This window comes from Oryctolagus cuniculus, chromosome 17 (assembly GCF_964237555.1).
Source record: "Oryctolagus cuniculus chromosome 17, mOryCun1.1, whole genome shotgun sequence".
Classification (NCBI taxonomy): Eukaryota; Metazoa; Chordata; class Mammalia; order Lagomorpha; family Leporidae; genus Oryctolagus; species Oryctolagus cuniculus.
The window spans coordinates 26,313,450-26,333,816 of NC_091448.1; the positions used below are offsets into that span (position 1 = coordinate 26,313,450).

General features: G+C 52.2%; 1 protein-coding gene across 1 annotated transcript in view; it reads right to left on the reverse strand.

Moving 5' to 3' along the window:
• The window catches only part of LRRC59 (leucine rich repeat containing 59), a 16,619-nt gene extending 10,110 nt beyond the window's left edge, over window positions 1–6,509 (reverse strand). The window contains exons 1-4 of the mRNA XM_002719292.5: window positions 6,145–6,509; window positions 4,517–4,576; window positions 329–487; window positions 14–118 (exon numbers count right to left, since the gene is read on the reverse strand). Coding sequence (XP_002719338.1) covers window positions 14–118; window positions 329–487; window positions 4,517–4,576; window positions 6,145–6,249 — 429 coding nt within the window. The 5' untranslated portion in view covers window positions 6,250–6,509. The remainder of the gene's footprint in view (window positions 1–13; window positions 119–328; window positions 488–4,516; window positions 4,577–6,144) is intronic.
• Between the last annotated feature and the right edge of the window lie 13,858 nt (window positions 6,510–20,367).

The following is a 20,367-nucleotide window of genomic DNA, read 5'->3' on the forward strand; positions in this document are numbered from 1 at the left end:
AGTTTGTGCTTACCTTGTTTGCACACTGCTTGCACTGCTTCTCATCCAAGCAGTCCCCTGCCACTTTGGCCAGGACAGGATCCAGGGGGTTATCCTTCAGGTCCAACCACTTCAGATTCTAAACAGATGGACAAAGCAGCAGCTAAGCCCAAGTTCACACACAGTCCCTCAAGGCCGAACCAAACAAGCAGAAAGCAGTGCCTCTGTGCCCCACCTACAGGAGCCGTGGAGGCAGGTGCTATTGCTGTCAGCCTTTCTCACAGCTGTGCCGCATCTGCTCTGTGCCCTCAGCCACACCTGCCATGAGCCCTGGCTCGGGAATTGTTACCTTGAGCTGAGCAAAGCTGACAGGCAGGGTGACCAGCCTGTTGTTGAGGAGATCCAGGTGCTGGAGGTTGACCAGCCGGCCAAAGTCTGCTGGCAGCTGCTGTAGCTTGTTCTTACTCAGGTCCAGCTTCACCAGGTGTGTGAGGCTACAGAAATCCGACTAGGACCCAAAGAGAGAACACTTCAGCTGAGACTTAGATGCTTTGGAGTAACAATGTGGGAACCACCAAATCACAGGCATCTAAGTATAAATCCTGACTACCTTTTACCACCTATTCTTCCCTGTGAACACCTGCCACTCCTGGTGGTGAATGACTGAGGTGTGCACACCAAGGGGCCTGGCAAAAAAAACACAAGTGTGGGCCAGCTTTGTGGCACAGTAGGTAAGTCGCCACCTACGACCCTGGCATCTCACATCAGTTCACGTCCCTGCTAATGCACCTGGGAAGCAATGGAAGATGACCCACATGCTCAGACCCCTACCACCCATGTGAGAGACCTGATGGAGTTCTGACTCTTGGTTTCAGCTTGGTCCAGCTCCAGCTGTTGCAGGCATTGGGGGAGTGAATAAGATCTTTCCGTGTCTCTCACTCTGCCTTTCAAACAAATAAAAACAAAATCTCAAAAAAGAAAAGGGCAGAGAGACAGAGGGAGACATAGAGGTCTTCCACCTGCTGGTTCACTCCTCAAATGCCAGCAACAGCCAGGGCTGTTGGTCAAAGCCGGTAGCCCTAAACCCCAGCCAGGTCTCCCACGTGGGTAGCAGGAGCCCAAGCACTGAGCCATCATCTGCTGACTCCCAAAGTGCATTAGCAGGAAGCTGGATCAAAAGCTGAGCAGCTGAGACTCAAACTGGCATTTCAGTATGGGATGCCTTATCCAAGCAGCAGCTTAATCTGCTGTACCACAACGCACACTCCTATGTTCACCTTTCATAGCCCTTGATAAAACATAGCATGACTGTCCATTTTCCCAAAAAGTCCAGGCACTCCTTGAATTCTCAGTCTTAGTCTTCTTTGCTACGTGCATCACCTAGCACAGGTGCTCAATGTTCTTTTTTTTTTCTTTTAAGATTTATTTATTTATTTGAAAGTCAAGAGTTACAGAGAGAAGGAAAGGCAGAGAGAGAGAGGAGAGAGAGGAGAGAGAGGAGAGAGGGAGAGAGGGAAAGAGAGAGGGAGAGGGAGAGAGAGAGAGAGAGGAGAGAGAGAGAGACAGAGAGAGGTCTTCCATCTGCTGGTTCACTCCTCAGTTGGCCACAACAGCTGGAGCTGTGCTGATCTGAAGCCAGGAGCCAGGAGCTTCTTCCAGGTCTCCCATGCAGATACAGGGGTCTGAGAACTTGGGCCATCTTCCACTGCTTTCCCAGGCCATAGCAGAGAGCTGGATCGGAAGTGGAGCAGCCCGGACTTGAACCGGCACTGGAGGCAGTGGCTTTACCCGCTACGCCACAGCACCGGCCCCTCAATGTTCTTAGAACAGGGACTGAATGGGCTGGGGCATATCCTGGCTCTTTTAGCACAGGCCCAAACATCTCCCTGACATTAAACCTTTGCTGGGCATCCATCTGAAAGTGCTGATACAACCTCCATTAACGAGGCACTACTCACGCTCTCAGGGGGCTCAGATACACGGGAGATTTGCTCTGCAGAGAGAAAACAAAGCCATCAAAATGGACTGAAAAGTGTACTTGAGGGTGCCGAATGATCGGCCAAGTGTGCAGCAGGTGTGAGGCTGCAAGGAAGTGCTTCTTTTATTAGACACAAAATACTTCCTAGGAGGGTTTCAGATGCTTTTTGAATGTTAGAAAGTTTTTGATGAGCTATGAGAAGATGCTGCTCCACTTTTGATCCAGCTCTCTGCTGTGGCCTGGGAAAGCAGTAGAAGATGGCCCAAGTCCTTGGGTCCCTGCCCCCATGTGGGAGACCTGGAAGAAGCTCCTGGCTTTAGAGCGGCCCAGCTCTGGCCATTGTAGCCATTTGGGGAATGAACCAGCGGATGGAAGACTCCTCCCCCAGCCCCACTGCCTGTCATTCTGCCTTTCAAATAAAAATAAATCTTGGCCGGTGCCGCGGCTCACTAGGCTAATCCTCCGCCTAGCGGCGCCGGCACACTGGGTTCTAGTCCCGGTCGGGGCACCGGATTCTGTCCCGGTTGCCCCTCTTCCAGGCCAGCTCTCTGCTGTGGCCAGGGAGTGCAGTGGAGGATGGCCCAAGTGCTTGGGCCCTGCACTCCATGGGAGACCAGGAAAAGCACCTGGCTCCTGGCTCCTGCCATCGGATCAGCGCGGTGCGCCGGCCGCAGCGTGCCGGCCGCGGCGGCCATTGGAAGGTGAACCAACGGCAAAGGAAGACCTTTCTCTCTGTCTCTCTCTCTCACTGTCCACTCTGCCTGTCAAAAAAAAAAAAAAAAAAAAAAAAAAGATGCAGAAGGAAGCTGATCACAGCCTTCCCCTGGAATATAGACACAGCACAGTCTCTAGCCACCTGCATGCAACAGAGGTAAACTATTTTTTGAAGGAATAAAAGCAGAAAAAAAATGAGCCCAGGGTCTAACGCTGTGGCGTAGAGGGTGAAGCCGCCAGCTGGAGCGCCAGCAGCCCAGATGGACACCAGTTCATGTCTCAGCTGTTCCACTTCTTTTTTTTTTTTTTTTTTTTTTTTGACAGGCAGAGTGGACAGTGAGAGAGAGAGAGACAGAGAGAAAGGTCTTCCTTTGCCGTTGGTTCACCCTCCAATGGCCGCCGCGGCCAGCGCGCTGCGGCCGGCACACCGCGCCGATCCGGTGGCAGGAGCCAGGAGCCAGGTGCTTTTCCTGGTCTCCCATGGGGTGCAGGGCCCAAGCACCTGGGCCATCCTCCACTGCACTCCCTGGCCACAGCAGAGAGCTGGCCTGGAAGAGGGGCAACCGGGACAGAATCCGGCGCCCCGACCGGGACTAGAACCCGGTGTGCCGGCGCCGCTAGGTGGAGGATTAGCCTAGTGAGCCGCGGCGCCGGCCCTCAGCTGTTCCACTTCTGATCCAGCTCCTTGCTAATGGCCTGGGAAAGCAGTGGAGGATGGCCTAAGTGTTTGGGTCCCTGCCACCCACACGCAAGACCTGGAAGAAGCTCCTGGCTCCTGGCTTTGGCCTGGCCTAGCCAGGCCATTGTGGCCTCATGGGGAGTGAACCAGCAGAGGGAAATCTAACTCTTTTTTTTTTTTTTTTTTTGACAGGCAGAGTGGACAGTGAGAGAGAGAGAGAGAGAGAAAGGTCTTCCTTTGCCGTTGGTTCACCCTCCAATGGCCGCCGCGGCCGGCGCGCTGCGGCCAGTGCACGGTGCTGATCCGAAGGCAGGAGCCAGGTGTTTCCTCCTGGTCTCCCATGGGGTGCAGGGCCCAAGCACTTGGGCCATCCTCCACTGCACTCTCTGGCCATAGCAGAGAGCTGGCCTGGAAGAGGGGCAACTGGGACAGAATCCGGTGCCCCAACCGGGACTAGAACCCGGTGTGCCAGTGCCGCAAGGTGGAGGATTAGCCTGTTGATCTGCGGCGCCAGCCGAAATCTAACTCTTTTAAATAAAATAAATCTTGGGGCAGGTGCTGTGGCACAGTGGGTTAGTGCCCTGGCCTGAAGCACAAGCATCCCATATGGGCGCCAGTTCAAGACCTAGCTGCTCTACTTCCAATCCAGCTCTCTGCTATGGCCTGGGAAAGCAGTACAAGATGGCCCAAGTCCTTGGGCCCCTGCACCCACGTGGGAGACTCGGAAGAAGCTCCTGGCTCCTGATCGCGCAGCTCTGGCCATTGTGGCCAACTGGGGAGTGACCTATTAGATGGAAGACCTCTCTCTCTCTCTCTCTGTGCCTCTCCTTCTCTCTGTGTAACTCTGACTTTCAAATAAATAAATAAATCTTTAAAAAAAAAATCTTAAAAAAAAAAAGATGAGTCCAGTGATTCAGCCAGCCTCCTGTTGCCTTTAGTTCTCTGTGCCCTGACTTTTCCACTGTTCTAAAGAATGAGGCCTCAAGTCTCTTCCAGTGGAAACCAACCTCCCAAATGCACACCCCAACACACACTCAGATTCAGCTGTCGCCTTCCTGCAAGACCTATACTGGAACTATGTCTTATGAATCCCCCCACAACCCCGTATGCAGCAGGAAGGCGATGCACCCAGAACTCGGGCCGGCCGAGTCACTTGCCACACTTACCGGCAGGGTACTGAGTTTATTGCAGGACAGATCCAGGACGGTGGCCTTTGGAAGGGCAGCCTAGGAAAGGAGATGAGAAAAACACGTCAAGTCGGCACCTGCCACGGCTCAGGGACACCTGCAAGTGAAGCATTTTCCCAGGAAAGTTCCCACGACTAGGAAAGGATTTTTTTTTTTAATGGCACCGAAGAACAGTGTTGCTGGGGATAAGAGAGGAAAAACTGAGCCAGTTCTAAGGCAGAACAAAAAGAGGGGTTTGGCCACAGAACAGCAGAGAAAGGAAAACCTGGGTGCTCAGAATTCTCTACGGCACCGAAACTCTCAAGCGCCCCTCTTGTGAGGCTGCGGGCAGGGACCGAGTCTCAGAAAGCGCTGCAATTTTCGTACTTCCCACTTCAGGGCCCTCCCGGGAAGCAGGCGCTCAACCGAGAGTGCACGAGGACACGGGAGCCGGCGTGCAAACGGGGCCCTCACGGCCCATCTCCATGTTCCCACGGTGTCTGGGGTGGAAGAGGCCCCGCGCACCTGACCCTTCTTTCGCCCCAGGAGACCGTGATGCACTGACCAGACAAATCAGTTTCCCATAGCAGTCCCGGGGCCAGTCTGGAACAAGGCTGGCCACTAAGGACCCACGGCCGACCTGCCTTTCCAAGTGTCAGAAGGTGAAACGAGACAGTGTTGGCCGCTACAGTGGGAAGAACCACGGTAACAGTCCATCTGTCAGCGCCTGCCACCTTCCAGGCACTTTTAACTGTCACAACCAGCAAATGAGAGATGATCACCATTTCATAAGTGAGGAGATCTAGGCCCAAGAGTTACCCAGCCGCCAAGGGCACTCAGCCAGCAAGCGATGAAGCTGCCATGTGAGCTGGAACCCCATGCTAAGCCCCACACTACATAGCGCCCTGGTGAGGTGAAGACTGGGCCTTGCTAAAGGCAAGGGTCGTCCATCACTCGCAGTAAGGAAGGTGTAGGAAGCTAGCACTCCCGGTGGGGGCGGCTGGGGCCGAGGCTCCAGACCCACGTAGGCAGCGAAGTAGGTAGTAATCGCCCCAGGACGGCAGGCTTCAATTTGTGGGGTAAGAAAGGAGGAAGAGTGGGGGGAGGGGGGTTTCCCGCCAGTTTCGGCGGAGTTGGGATGAGACCTTGCCAGCCTGGCCGGGGAGACTTCACGTTTCTAGTCGCCCGAGGGCTGGGACAGCCAGCTAGGCTGCCAGGTCCCGAGCCACACCCAGGTCTGCCGGGAGGCCTATTTTCCCACACCGACTCATTCATTCATTTTCCAATACAGCCAGCAACCGCTCGGTGGGCTTCGGCTTGGGGTCGGGCACCGGCTGGGGCTATGAAAGTCCCCACCCCCCCACCCCATCACTCATTCTTGGCTGGTGAAGAGCCCAAGGCCAGAAGAGACGGTCTCCCCCATCTTCTGGAGCCGCGCCAAAGTGACACGTGTACATCCCAGGAAGAACACTGCAGCCGGACGTGGCCGCCCCGGGGGCTCAGCCCCCCGCCCCCCGCCTCCCCATGGCTTTAAAGACGGGGAAACCGAGGCACGGGACAGAAGGCGGCCCGCGCGGGGGCCACTGCCAGGCGAAGGGGGCGCCTGCGCCTAGCGGGGCTGTACTGACCAGCTCCTTCACCGGGACCTCATTCAGGTCGCTGAGGCTCAGGTCCAGCTCATTGCCGTCCAATTTGTCGCGGAGATTCCCGCCCTTGTTACCGGCCTTGGTCATGATGACGCCGGCTGAGCGGGCCCGGGTCCGGGCTTCCGACGGGCAGGGAAAAGGAAAAGCCTCTCGAGGGTCCGGCGGACTCGCAGCCAACCGACAACGCCTGCGCCCCCGATCACCGCCGGTGCGAGACCGCCGCCGCCCGTCCGCCCGCCGGCCACACTCGGAGCCCCGCGCCCCGCTCCCACCGGTACCGCCGCGACGACGACCACTTCCGTGTCCACGTCACCTTCCGCGGCCACCGAGACGCGCCGGGCCAGAGCGGCTCGAGGTTGTACGAGTGCGCCCTCTGGTGTCCAGGGGCGTGTAGTGCCGCCGCCGCCGCCGCCACTGGGATCGGGTGCAAAGCTCTTTGAATTCCGCTTCTCTGCGGGAAGCCCTGGTCCCCTTGGCTCCACGCAGAAGATCTGCGTTCGCATCTAAAACTGACTCCGTCAAATCTGACCCCACCCCTTTGAATAAGGAGCAAAAGCTCCCTGTCCTCTTCTTAACCACGCAAAATCACCGCCTTCCGGAAAACTCTACTTCCTGAATTTCTCTTCCCTCTTGTTCCCCATCTATCTTCACCTTCTGAAAATCTGTTCTCCTTCCTGGGCTGGGTGCTGCCTGCTTCTGCGGCCTCCTCCCAAGCTGCAGCCCCTGCCTGGCCTTGGTGCCCATCAGACTTCCGGGGCAGGTGCCCCACGCACCTTTCCCTCTACCCAGCTTCTCTGCCCAGCTAATCCTCAGTCCTGGCAGCCTCCCCTGACCACCCTGAACACCGGGCTAAGTTCGGAGCCCTCCAGGGGCTCTGGCACAGCGCCGTCTGCACTTTTGGGTTAAGTGGGACCCCCGCCCCCGGCACGCTGGGTGTGCCTCCTGGCTCTGCTGTTGCCCTGCCTTGGTCTTATCAGTGGGTCCCTGAAAAATATGAATTAAAATGTTAGCCAGCTGTTGCGCGTGGGCGGTCGAGTGAGTGAAACACGGGAAGAGATTAAGGCAGGAACCAGGAAGCACTCTAATCATCATCCAGAATTTGCCGTCTGCCTCATGTTACACTTTTCTTGGTGGATCCGAATGTGAGGGCGGGGATTGTGCCTTACTCACCTTTGTATCCCCAGAGTCTGAGCCCCGGCGTGAGATTTGCCCATTCGGATGTCTTTGGGAGGAATGAATGAGGCAGCAAACCTCAGCTTGCTCATCTTGAAACGGGCTATTGTCCCAGAGGGGAGCCTTGAAGACCCAGTGAAGTCGGGCAGTACTCCAGTCCTTGGACCAGGACCCACGGTCCCAGCCTCCGCACTGTGCCGGGCTTCTGGGAGACAGGCAAGGACACGTGGATGATGAGACGTTAGCTTTTGGCAATCCCTATGTCCTTTGGCACCCGTTAATTTGCTTTGATGACAAACAGGAGACTGCGAGGCACATTTTATTGTAATGCTCCTCTTATGGAGGAAGAAACCAAGGCCCAGCGAGGCAGAGTAACTTGTCCTCCACCACACAGCTGGTTGAGCACAAGTCCCTTGATTCCAGGTCCTCTTTCTGCTCACTACGCTTTGTTATTGCTACCCCGAAGGACCCTACAGGCCATGCAAATAATTATTATATACCACGTAGGAGGATCTGTGCCCTCACACAGATAAAAACCTGCATTCGAATGCATAGGGCAGTGTGTGTGAGTGGGGTGTGTGTGTGTGTGTGTGTATTGACATCAGAGTAACAGGCAACAGTATTCTTTTTTTTTTAATTTATTTATTTATTTGAAAGTCAGAATTACACAGAGAGAGAAGGAGAGGTAGAGAGGTAGAGAGAGAGAGAGAGAGAAAGAGAGTGAGAGGGAGAGAGAGAGGTCTTCCATGCGCTGGTTCACTCCTCAATTGGCTACAGTGGCTGGAGCTGTGCTGATCTGAAGCCAGGAGCCTGGAGACTCTTCCAGGTCTCCCATGCAGGTACAGGGGCCCAAGCACTTGGGCCATCTTCTACTGGTTTTCTTTTTTTTATTTTTTTTATTTTTTAATTTTTTTATTTTTTGACAGGCAGAGTGGACAGTGAGAGAGAGAGAGAGACAGAGAGAAAGGTCTTCCTTTGCCGTTGGTTCACCCTCCAATGGCCGCTGCAGCTGGCGCACCGTGCTGATCCGATGGCAGGAGTCAGGTACTTATCCTGGTCTCCCAGGGGGTGCAGGGCCCAAGCACTTGGGCCATCCTCCACTGCACTCCCTGGCCACAGCAGAGAGCTGGCCTGGAAGAGGGGCAACCGGGACAGAATCCAGCACCCCGACCGGGACTAGAACCTGGTGTGCCGGCGCCTCAAGGCGGAGGATTAGCCTGTTGAGCCACGGCGCCAGCCGTACTGGTTTTCTTTTTCTCTCTCTTTTTTTTAAGATTTATTTATTTATTTGAAAGTCAGAGTTACACACAGAGAGAAAGAGAGGTGGACAGACAGAGACAGAGACAGAGAGAGAGAGAGATCTTCCATCTGCTGGTTCACTCCCCAGTTGGCTGCAACGGCCGGAGCTGGGCTGATCCAGGAATCAGACAAGGCCCCATGGAGGAGGCGGCAGCATCCACTCTGAGTTTTGAAGAATGGGGCAGATGGCAACAAGCACAGCCACAGCCCAGGGAAGGCAGGCAGCAGAGCGGCAGGTGTTCATGGTAGGGAGGTGGCTCTAATTCCCTAGGCTTGGTGAGAACATGAGTCGGCGGCCTTTCCCTTGGGAACAACAGATTGGATTGTGCCGCGTACCCTGCCTGCCCCCCACTTTCAGGTACCACCTTGTGCCTGCAAAAGGGTACATGAGAAGGCTCCTGGAAAATGCATATGATGTCAAAATGCAGGTGGGGCTGGAGCTTGGTGCGGCAGTTCAATCATTGCTTGGGACTCCTTCATCACCTGTCAGAGCACCTGGTTTGCGTCTCTCTGCTGCTCCATTTCAGATCCAGCTTCCTGCTGGATCCTGGGAAGCAGCAGGTGGTGACTCAAGTACCTGGGTCCCTGCCACCCTTGTTGGAAACCCAGATTGAGTTCCAGGTTCCTGGCTTGACCTGGTCCAGCCCCAGCTGTTGTGGGTATTTGAGGAATGAACCAGCAGATGGAAGCTCTTTGTCCATCTGTCTCTTATCTCTCTACCTTTCCAATAAAATGCAAAAAAAAAAAATTTAATTTTTTTCGAAAGAAAAAAACTATGCATGATTTCAAAATGTTTTGTACTATGATAAACTCTGTCCATTCCATTTTCCCATGAGCTCCCTGAAGCACCTGCATAGGCCCGAGGTTATAGGCAGAAGAGAATACAGGTACCCGCAGCCCTTGGGCAGGTGCAGATCAGATCAGCACCAGCACAGGAGGCAGAGGTTTCCTGAAACTGGAAACCCATTGGCGTCAGGCCAGCACCGCCGCTGCACACTCCAGGGCCGTCTCAGCAAATCACTGCTTCTCAGGCTCCTGCTTCTCCTTCTGTAATGTGAGAAAGAATGTGGAGAACCCACAGAGAGACGCACGTGACAAGGGGCCAACCAGCACCTTGCAGCATGAGTCAGCCTTCTGAAGGGCACCGGGTTCGTTCACTGTTTGTTCTCATGGCTGGAGGTGAATTTTAAAAAGTACTCTCCAGGCTCCGTGTTGTGGGCAGCAGGCTAAGCCTCCGCGTGCGAGACTGGCGTCCCATACCGGAGTGCCAGTTGCAATGCCGACTGCTCTTTTGCTCTTAGCTCCCTGCTAATGCACCTGGGAAAGCAGCAGATGATGGTCTGAGTACTTGGGTCCCTGCCACCCATGTGGGAGACCCAGGTGGAGTTCCTGCCTCCTGGCTCCTGGCTTCAGCCTGGCCCAGTCCCAGCAGATAGAAGATTCTCTCTCTCGTTCTTGCTCTCGCTCTCTCGCTCTCTGTTTATCCCCTCTATTACTCTGTCTTTCAAATAAATCAGACAATCCTAATAAAAAAGAAAAAAGGTGTCTCAGGTATAGCCTTTAGGGATTAGAGTCTGCACAGTACTTTTGAATGCAAACAATCTCTGTTTATTTAGTTTATTTATGTAACATTGCTTTAAAAATGAGAGTACTTTTAAAGGCTCATGGAAAAATGGAATTAAAGAGGTGAGTTTAATTTGGTACAAAAAAATTGAATCGTTTCTATGAGGAGTCTTCAAGAAATTCAGGAAAATGCATTCTATGAAAAAGCAGTGGGAGGTGTTTGGCACGGGGGGGGGGGGCGGTTAAGATGCCACCTGGCATGCCCACCACCTGTATCAGAATACCTGGGGCCGAGTCCCAGCTCTGCTTCCAAGTTCAGCTTCCTGCTGATGTGCACCCTGGGGGGCAATTGAATTGAATTGAATCCCTGCCACCCATGTGGGAGACATCGCCTGGCTTCAGGTCTCCTGGCTTTGACCTGACTCCGTGTCTCTCTGTTTCTGTTCCTTTGCTTTTCAAATAAAATAAATAATTAAAAAAACTATGCATATATTTAAAATTTTTTCACCGAGGATCCTGCATGTGGCACAGTGGGTTAAGTTGCCACCTTCGACGCTGGTATTCCATTTCTGAGTGCTGCTTCAAGTCCCAGCTGCTCTGCTTCCAACCCAGCTCTGCTATGGCCTGGGAAAGCAGTAGAAGATGGCCCAAGTCTTTGGGCCCCTGCACCCACGTGGGAGACCCAGAAGAAGCTCCTGACTCATGGCTTTGGATCAGCCTAGCTCCAGACGTTGCGGCCATTTGGGGAGTAAACTGGCAGATGGAAGACCTCTCTGTCTCTCCCTTTCTCTGTGTAACTCTGCCTTTCAAATAAATAAATCAATCTTTTAAAAATAAATAAATAAAAGCCTATGCATGGAATCAAAATTTCTTGCTCCAAAATAAACTTCTTTTAATTCCATTTTCTATGAACTTTTTGAAGCACCCTGGTACTTCCACACATAAGATAGGCACCCTACTAGTCAGTCCTTCTGAAATAACCTTCAGGCAATTGCAATTAAAAATCCCAGCAAGATGTTTGTTGTGTTTGTTTTTAGAACCAAGTAAATTACCTAAAATGCATATAGATACATATGTATAGCAATTGCATTCTTAATTTTTGTTTAAGATTTTAAATTTACGAGCCGGCGCCGTGGCTCAATAGGCTAATCCTCCACCTTGCGGCGCCGGCACACCGGGTTCTAGTCCCGGTCGGGGCGCCGGATTCTGTCCCGGTTGCCCCTCTTCCAGGCCAGCTCTCTGCTATGGCCAGGGAGTGCAGTGGAGGATGGCCCAGGTGCTTGGGCCCTGCACCCCATGGGAGACCAGGAAAAGTACCTGGATCCTGGCTCCTGCCATCGGATCAGCACGGTGCGCCGGCTGCAGCGGCGGCCATTGGAGGGTGAACCAACGGCAAAGGAAGACCTTTCTCTCTCTGTCTCTCTCTCTCACTGTCCACTCTGCCTGTCAAAAAAAAAAAAAAAAAAAAAAAAAAAAAAAAAAAAAAAAAAAGATTTTAAATTTAAAAAAATGGTTAAGTGTGCTTCATTTATCCTTTTCCCATATCCTTGTAGCATCCCATTAGCTGTCCACAATTTCTCCTACAAACCCTGTCCGTGGTAGGCTGCACAATGGCACCCAGAGAGATTCACATTCTATCCCTGGAACCAGTGAATGGCAGAGGGTCTTTACAGATGGGATTCGGTTATGGTGCCTGATGGGGACACTGGCTTGGAATTGCCTGGTGGGCCCTCAACGCCATCACACGTGACCCTCCTTTGAAGAGGACGATCAGATATAGAGGAAGAAGCCATGTGACCACAGAGGGCCAGATCAGGGTGTGTGGCTGCAACCCAGGGGCCACCAACAAGCTGCAGAGACGAGGAACAGGTTCTGCTCTGGAGCTTCTAGAAGGAACCAGCCCCTTGCCAGCACCTCAGCTTTAGTGATCTCAGGCTCATTTTTGACTCGTGAAGTCCAGAACTGAAAGAGAAGAAATCTACGTTGTAGGAAGCCACTAGACACGTGTGACTTATGTCAGCAGCGATTGGAGACAAGCCCACAGCTTGTTTTTCAGATGTCCTGGAGACCCCTGCCACCTGCCTGGGGTACATGCCTCTCCCCTGCTGCCCCCTCACCCAGCCCTGGCCCCACAGCGCTTGGTCATGAGTCACAAGGGTGCATTCTCTACCGAACAGCCCATCCCAATCACATGTCCAGTCCCAGGGCCCAGCATGGCGGCTGGCACCAGTTGGCCTCCGATGAGTGGCTATTAAAGCAATGAATGAGTAGAGGAAGATAAACTACAGCTGGCCTGACAACACTGGATCTTTACCCGAGAGGTCACAGTTGACTTTGGCTAGTGCCTTTGACTCCCAGAATGTAAAAAAAAAATAAATAAATATATAAATAAATAAAAATTGCATCATCCAAAGGTGTTTGTTTTATTTTCTTCACAAAAGCAAGGTTTTCACAACTTCTGGCAGTCACTGGGAGTGTGTGGCTTCTTTTGCTTTTTGATCTGAGAGCTGTCAGTAAGATCCTGTAAGAGCACACCTGCCGTGGGTTGTGTATTTGTCAGTGCAGTGGTCTGGGCAAGTTCTTTATTTCCGCTTTCAGTTTGAAAATCAGAAACATCCGTTTTGAGACTAGTTTTTACAGCCTTGTTTTTCCAGTATCAGATGCTGGTATGCAAAAACAGAGTACAGACATTCGGTTCCCAATCATTCTAAGGTCTCCTTTGGACCCTGATGCCTCCTTCCTCATCCTGCTCTCTCCTCTCTTCTTCGTGTGGCTACAGCAGTCTCTCCTTCTTCTCTCTCAAAGTCATGGCACTCCTTGAGACAGCTTCCTTAGGGTGAGGAAGATTCTTTAGAAGAGCCATTTTTCACATACTATTGGAATACTCAATGACTACAGAGAGCTATGAAAAATCACACCAAAGAAAAGAAGTTTTGCTCAAGGCTATTGACAGAAAGAGCAGCCAGGCTGGATTCTTCCAAGATCTGACCCTGAGCCCGAGTAAACTCTTCGCACACATTTTTTTTTTTTTTTTTTTTGAGTAAAAACCTCATCAAACCTTGTAATTGATTGATGGCCCTCATCAGGAAGCCTCCCTCAGGCCGGTTAATAAAAATATTTTTATTTATTTATTTATTTATTTTTATTTTTTGACAGGCAGAGTGGACAGTGAGAGAGAGAGACAGAGAGAAAGGTCTTCCTTTGCCATTGGTTCACCCTCCAATGGCCGCCGCGGCTGGCGCGCTGCGGCCAGCGCACGGTGCTGATCCGAAGGCAGGAGCCAGGTGTTTCCTCCTGGTCTCCCATGGGGTGCAGGGCCCAAGCACTTGGGCCATCCTCCACTGCACTCCCTGGCCACAGCAGAGAGCTGGCCTGGAAGAGGGGCAACTGGGACAGAATCCGGCGCCCCGACCGGGACTAGAACCCGGTGTGCCAGCGCCGCTAGGCGGAGGATTAGCCTAGTGAGCCGCGGCGCCGGCCAATAAAAATATTTTATTGAGATAAAACATATACGGGGAGGAGAGGATAGGTTGGGAGTGTGGATAACAGGTTCCAAAATACAGTTCCATAGGAGGAGTAAGTTCTAAGGTTCTACAGTGTGGCCACATTGTGGCATAGCAGGGTAAGCCACCACCATATGGGTGCTAGTTCAAGTCCCAGTTGCTCCACTTCTTATCCAGCTCCCTGCTAAAGCAGCGGAAGATGGCCCAAGTTCTTGGGCCCCTGCACCTATGTGGGAGACCTGGAAGAAGCTCTTGGCTCCTGGCTTTGGCCCGGCCCAGCCCTGGCTGTGGCAACCATTTGAAGAGTGAACCAACAGATGGAAGATCTCTGTTTCTCTCTATCTCTGTAACTTTTCAAATAAATAAATAAATCTTTATAAAATAAAATAAAAAATTCAACAGTACAATGTATTATATATTTTATAAAGAATTAAAAAAAATAGGTCAGATGTTCTCAACACCAATGATAAATATTTGAGGAGATAGAAATGCTAATTACTCTGATTTGATCACTACACATTACATACCTGTGTCAAATTATCACACTGTACCCCATAAATATGTAAATTACTATATGTCACAAAAGGATGAGGGGCCAGCATTGTGGCGTAGCAGATTAAGCCTCTGCCTGCGATGCTGGCATCCCATATGGGTGCCAGTTCAAGATCCGGATGCTCCTCTTTCAATCCAACTTCCTGCAAATGCACCTGGGAAAGCAGTGGAAGGTGGCCCAAGTGATTGGACCCCTGCAGGCATGGAGAAAACCTGCATGCAGCTCCTGGCTCCTGGCTCTAGCCTGGCTCAGCTGCAGCACTTGCAGCCATTTGGGGAGTGAACCAACAGTTGGAAAAGGGATTGACCTCTCTCTTTCTGTAATTCTGCCCTTCAAATTAAATTTAACAAAAAGATGAAAACTGTATCCTATCTTAGAAAATAAAACAAGAAGGCTTGGCATGTTTGTGCAAGGTTTGGCGTATTTGCGACACTACTGGCATCCCATGTGAGTGCCAGATCAAGCCCCCGGCACTCTGCTTTTGTCTTTCCTTCGTTTTTTAAAAATTTTTTTAAAGATTTATTTATTTATTTGAAAAAGTTACAGAGAGAGAGAGAGAGAGAGGAAAGAGATCTTCCATTCACTGGTTCACTCTCCAAATGGCCATAACTGCTGCAGCTGGGCCAAGCGAAAGCCAGGAACTTCTTGTGGGTCTCCCAGAGGCGAGCAGGGGCCCAAAGACTTGGGCCGTCTTCCGCTGCTTTTCCAGCTGCATTAGCAGGGAGCTGGATGGGAAGCAGAACAGCGGGCCCATAAGGAATGCGAGCTGCAGGCAGCGGCTTCACCTGCTGTGACACAACGCCTGACCCCTGGACATCCTGAGCGTATATCTGAGCATCTGGGATCGAGTCAGCTTCCTCTCCAGCTTCCTCCTAATAAGTAGGTGATGGCTCACCTACTTGGGTCCCGGCCACCCACGTGGGAGATCTGGAGAGTGTTTCTGGCTCCTGGCTTCAGCCTGGCCCAGCCCCAGCTGTCGCCAGCATTTAGGGAATGAACCAGTGGATGAGTGATTCTGACTTTCAAACGAACAACAACAACAACAACAAACTTAAAAAAAAAAAAAAAAACACAGTGAGAAGTAGCAATTTGTTGCATTCCACAGCACATCCGGTGAGGTAGTTCCCAACTGTGTGCATGTACTGTGTGAAGCACTTTTTATGTGCACAGTTCAGTACATTCGCATCCTTATGTAGCCATCGCCACGTTCATCTCCAAAACGTTTTTATCTTTCCTAACTGAAACTTTATGTCCGTTAAACAACGGGACCTCAGTCCCCTCCCCACCCCCAGCCCCTCGGCCACCAGGCTCCTTTGTCTCCGTGACTTTGTACACTGCAGGCACCTTGTTTAGATGCAACCATACAGTGTTCATTTTTTGTGTCTGGCTTTTCACTTGCCTTAACATCTTCATCTGTAGCAGGTGTCATGACGTCCTTCCTTTTTTCATTTTTTCCTTAGAGATTTATTTTATTTATTTGAAAGACAGAGCTACAGAGAGACACCGGGAAGAGACAGAGAGAGAGATCTTCTATCCCCTGGTTCATTCCCTAAACGGTCACAATGGCTGGAGCCAGGCTGATCCAAAGCCAGCAGCCAGCAGCCAGCAGCCAGCAGCCAGCAGCCAGCAGCCAGGAGCCAGGAGCCAGGAACTTCTGGGTCTCCCACAGGTGGTGTTGTTGATTTCTCAACAATGTTGCAGTGGATTCGTTTCTGAGAGGAGCAGCGTGGTGGGGACAAGAGGCGCGGAGTCACCACACAGACCCCAGCCCCTATGGTTAGGTGGAAAGACCCCCTGACAGCAGAATGGAAAGGACCACACCCTCTGCTAACCAAAGGTTGAGGATATGCTTGTGTCTTTCCAGAGAATGTGGAACAGCCCATTTGGGTACCAGCCAGAAACATCAAGCCTGCAACTGACAGCCAACCAGAACCAGCTGAACAAGACCGAGACTCCGCCTTGTTAGCAGACACACCTGCCCTATCATCCTACCCTGAGAAACTGCCCATAGCCACATCTGTTACTGTTTTGTACCCCACTAGCTCTGGTCAGCCACTCAAATGGCCCACAGCCTGTGTGCGGTCATGCCATTCCTGATAACCATTATTCCTCATTCCTACCCCTATCTGAGCAAGCAATCCTGTGGTCTCTCGATTTGAGCGCTGGTTAGTCAATGACCGGTAAGATCCCCTGGGGGACAACCTAAGACAGGCACAGCTGCGTACAGAGACCACATGGAAACGAGTTCAACAATGGTATGACCAAGAGTCATGCCTCCCGTTGCTCAAAAATAAACAAAAAGGGGGAAATGTGGTGGAATGAGAAGGCCATGCCAAGGTGGCCACTGGCAAGCAAGCGTCAGTTACTCAGGGATGGCTTTGGAAACTGCCTGGCAACAGGCTGTGATTGGATGGCTTTGAAACTGCCTGGCAACAGGCTGTGATTGGTTGGGGCATAGACCGCCCCTTGACCAGATTGGCTGGTCTTGGCTATATAAGATGTTGTACCAACTGAAATAAAGAGTCTGCCGACTCGCCTCAAGCCTGCTTTCACCCGACTCCCGGGGTCTGTGTGGTGACTCGGTGCCTCTTGCCCCGACCACGCTGCTCCTCTCAAAAACAAATCCACTGCAACATTGTTGAGAAATCAATGGCAACACACAGGGGTGCAGGGGGCCCCGGGCACTTGGGCCATCTTCCACTGCTTTCCCCAGCACATTCACAGGGAGCTGGATCGGAAGAGGAGGAGCCGGGACTCTAACCAGTGCTTCAATAGTGGATGTGGGAGTGGTGAGCGGAGGTTTAACCTGCTGTGTCACAATGTGGTCCCTATTTTTAACCTTTTGAGGAACCACCATACTGTTTTCCAAAGTGGTAGCACCATTTTCTTTCTTCTTTTTTAAGATTTTACTTCATTTATTTGAGAGGTAGAGTTTCAGACAGAGAGTGAGAGACTGAGAAAAAGGTCTTCTATTCGCTGGTTCACTCCCCAAATGGCCGCAATGGCTGGAGCTGAACTGATTCGATCCAAAGCCAGGAGCCAGGAGCCAGGAGCTTCTTCTGAGTCTCTCACACGGGTGCAGGGGCCCAAGTGCTTGGGTCATGTTCAACTTCTTTCCCAGGCCATAACAAAGAGCTGGATCAGAAGTTGAGTAATGAGGTCTGGAACCTGCGTCCTTATAGGATGCTGGCACTACAGGCAGCGGCTTTACTTGCTATGGCACAGTGCCGGCCCCCTCTTTGTTTTTTAACAATGGTCATCCTGATGGGTGTGAATTGCTATGGTATGCCTTTAGTTTGTATTTCCCTAGTGACTGGTGACATTGTGTATCTCTCCATCGGCTTATTGGTCATCTTAGTGTCTTTGGAGAAATGTCCATTCAAGTCCAAAGGGGACCATTTAAATCCATTTCTATTTTATCTTTTGCTGCTATTTACCTCTAAACAATATACTTATTCTGCTATGTCTTTTCTCTCATTTTTCTTTATTTTATTTGAGAGGCAGAAAACCCGCCCAACAGACAGACAGAGCTCCTGCGTGCTGATTCACTCTGCAAATGCCTGCGAGGGCTGGGGTTGAGCCAGGCTGAAGCCAGGAGCTGAGAACTCAGTCCAGGTCTGCTATCCCTATCCGAGCGCTAGGAGCCCAACTACTTGACCCATCACCTACTGCCTCCCAGGGTGCATGTTGGCAGGGAGCTGAACTGGGAGTGGAGCCAGGCCTCGAACCCAGGCACTCTCTCTCTCTCTCTCTCTCTCTCTTTTTTTTTTTTTTTTTTTTTTGACAGGCAGAGTGGACAGTGAGAGAGAGAGACAGAGAGAGAAAGGTCTTCCTTTGCCGCTGGTTCACCCTCCAATGGCCGCCGCTGCAGCCGGCGCACCGCGCTGATCCTGGCAGGAGCCAGGAGCCAGGTGCTTTTCCTGGTCTCCCATGGGGTGCAGGGCCCAAGCACCTGGGCCATCCTCCACTGCACTCCCTGGCCATAGCAGAGAGCTGGCCTGGAAGAGGGGCAACCGGGACAGAATCCGGTGCCCCAACCGGGACTAGAACCCGGTGTGCCGGCGCCGCAAGGTGGAGGATTAGCCTATTGAGCCACGGCGCCGGCTCTCTCTCTCTCTCTTTTTAAAGATGTATTTATTTATTTGAAAGTCAGAGTTACTCAGAGAGAGAAGGAGAGGCAGAGAGAGAGAGAGAGAGAGAGAGAGAGAGAGAGAAGGGTTTTCCATCCGATGGTTCACTCTCCAATTGGCCACAGTGGCTGGAGCTGAACGGATCCAAAGCTAGGAGCCAGGAGCTTCTTCTGGATCTCCCATGGGGGTGCAGGGACCCAAGGACTTGGGCCATCTTCTACTGCTTTCCCAGGCCATAGCAGAGAGCTGGATTGGAAGTGGGGCAGCAGAAACTCAAACTGGCGCCCATATGGGATGCTGGCACTGCAGGTGGTGGCTTTACCCACTAAGCCACAGCGCTGGCCCCAGGCACTGTCATATGGGACATGGGGGTCTTACCTGCTAGGCCCAATGCCTGCCCTTACAGTCAGGTTTCACTTCCAAGGTTACTAACTCTTCCATTCTGTTTCCTAACTGTGCTTAACAATAGTGTTGACATCTTGCGCCTGTTTTTTTTTTTTTTTTTTTTAAGCTCCAGAGGGAGGAATCTTGGCAAGAGGGAGGGAATAAGGGATTTAAGGGCTGACTCAGGGTAGCCCACAGCACCAGCAGAACTGGAGGCCACAAACTGCCAACCGCACAGTCTGCAGATGCTGTGCTGAGCTCAGGCAGAAAGCCCCAGGCAGGAACAGAGTTGGTGGAAGGGAGGAGGAAGGAAGTCAAAGGGTCTGGATGGCCAATGTGTTCTGCTCCCCACTTCCAGGGGAACCCACGAAGGAGCAAAGTTTAAGGAAGAACTCAGTGCTTCTCCCTCCCCCTGGAACTAACTCTCAAACTAGCACAAGGAGTATGGATGGGTCCACCAGGTGGGCAGAGTGTCTCATTTCACAGGCCCAGCACCGGGCAATTGTGGTGCCCAGGGCCACCCAGCAAGCTCGTGGCAGAGCCTGCCAAGCAGGCAGGGGCCTCAAACCTGGGCTCATCCCCAGCAGCCCGCATTGCCTGGGCCGAGCCATGAAAGACAGGGAGGTATTCTACCCAGCGGGGCAGGCCTCTGCAAGCCCAGCTCCTCGTACCCTGCTCCTTTCTCTTCCTTCTTGCCCCAGCCCCACACAGCATAAGGTGTTCAGTGACATGGGCTAAGGCAGCTAGCTGACCCTGCCCCGTGTCATTCTATCTTGTCTGTCAGAACACCCTCTTTCCCAGGAGGCTCTATTTGCATGAGGGACCCGGGGAAGGGTCGCCATGTAAATATGTACTTTAAGTTTCTGGAGGTGTCCAAAACGTCCCAGATGACCACACCACCTCCTAAAAGCAGGTACTGGGAGTTGCTGGCTTGCTCTCCCTCCCTTCCCCTACTCTGTCTCTCCGGGACCCCACCCACTCCTATGCCTAACTATGTGCATTTGTTTTCTTGCCTTTTTATTTTTTAAAGATTTATTTATTTATTTGAAAGGCAGAGTTACAGGGAGGCAGAGGCAGAGGCAGAGAGAGAGAGAGAGAGGGAAAGAGAGAGGTCTTCCACCCACTGGTTCACTCCCCAGATGGCTGAAACTACTGGAGCTGAGTTGATCCGAAGCCAGAAGCCAGAAGCCAGGAGCTTCTTCTGAGTCTCCCACATCGGTGCAGGGGCCCAAGGACTTGGGCCATCTTCACTGCTTTTCCAGGCCATAGTAGAGAGCTGGGTCAGAAGTGGAGCAGCTGGGACTTGAACCTGCGGCCATATGGGATGCTGGCACTGCAGCCTGAGGCTTTACCCGCTACACCACAGCGCTGGCCCCTTTCTCACCGTTTAAATAAGCTTTATCACTTGGTGCAGCCCATCTGTGCCTGCCCTTAGATCGCTTCTCTAGGTAGAAGGCAAGGGCATGGACTAAGAATGTAGACCCCACTCTGCCACATCATGAGGTCCCTGCCCAGGAGCCAGGGCTGCAGGGGGCTGGAGGTCACTCAGGATGGTGAGGGCAGCAGCCTGGACTCCTACTCATGACCTCAACTGAGCCAG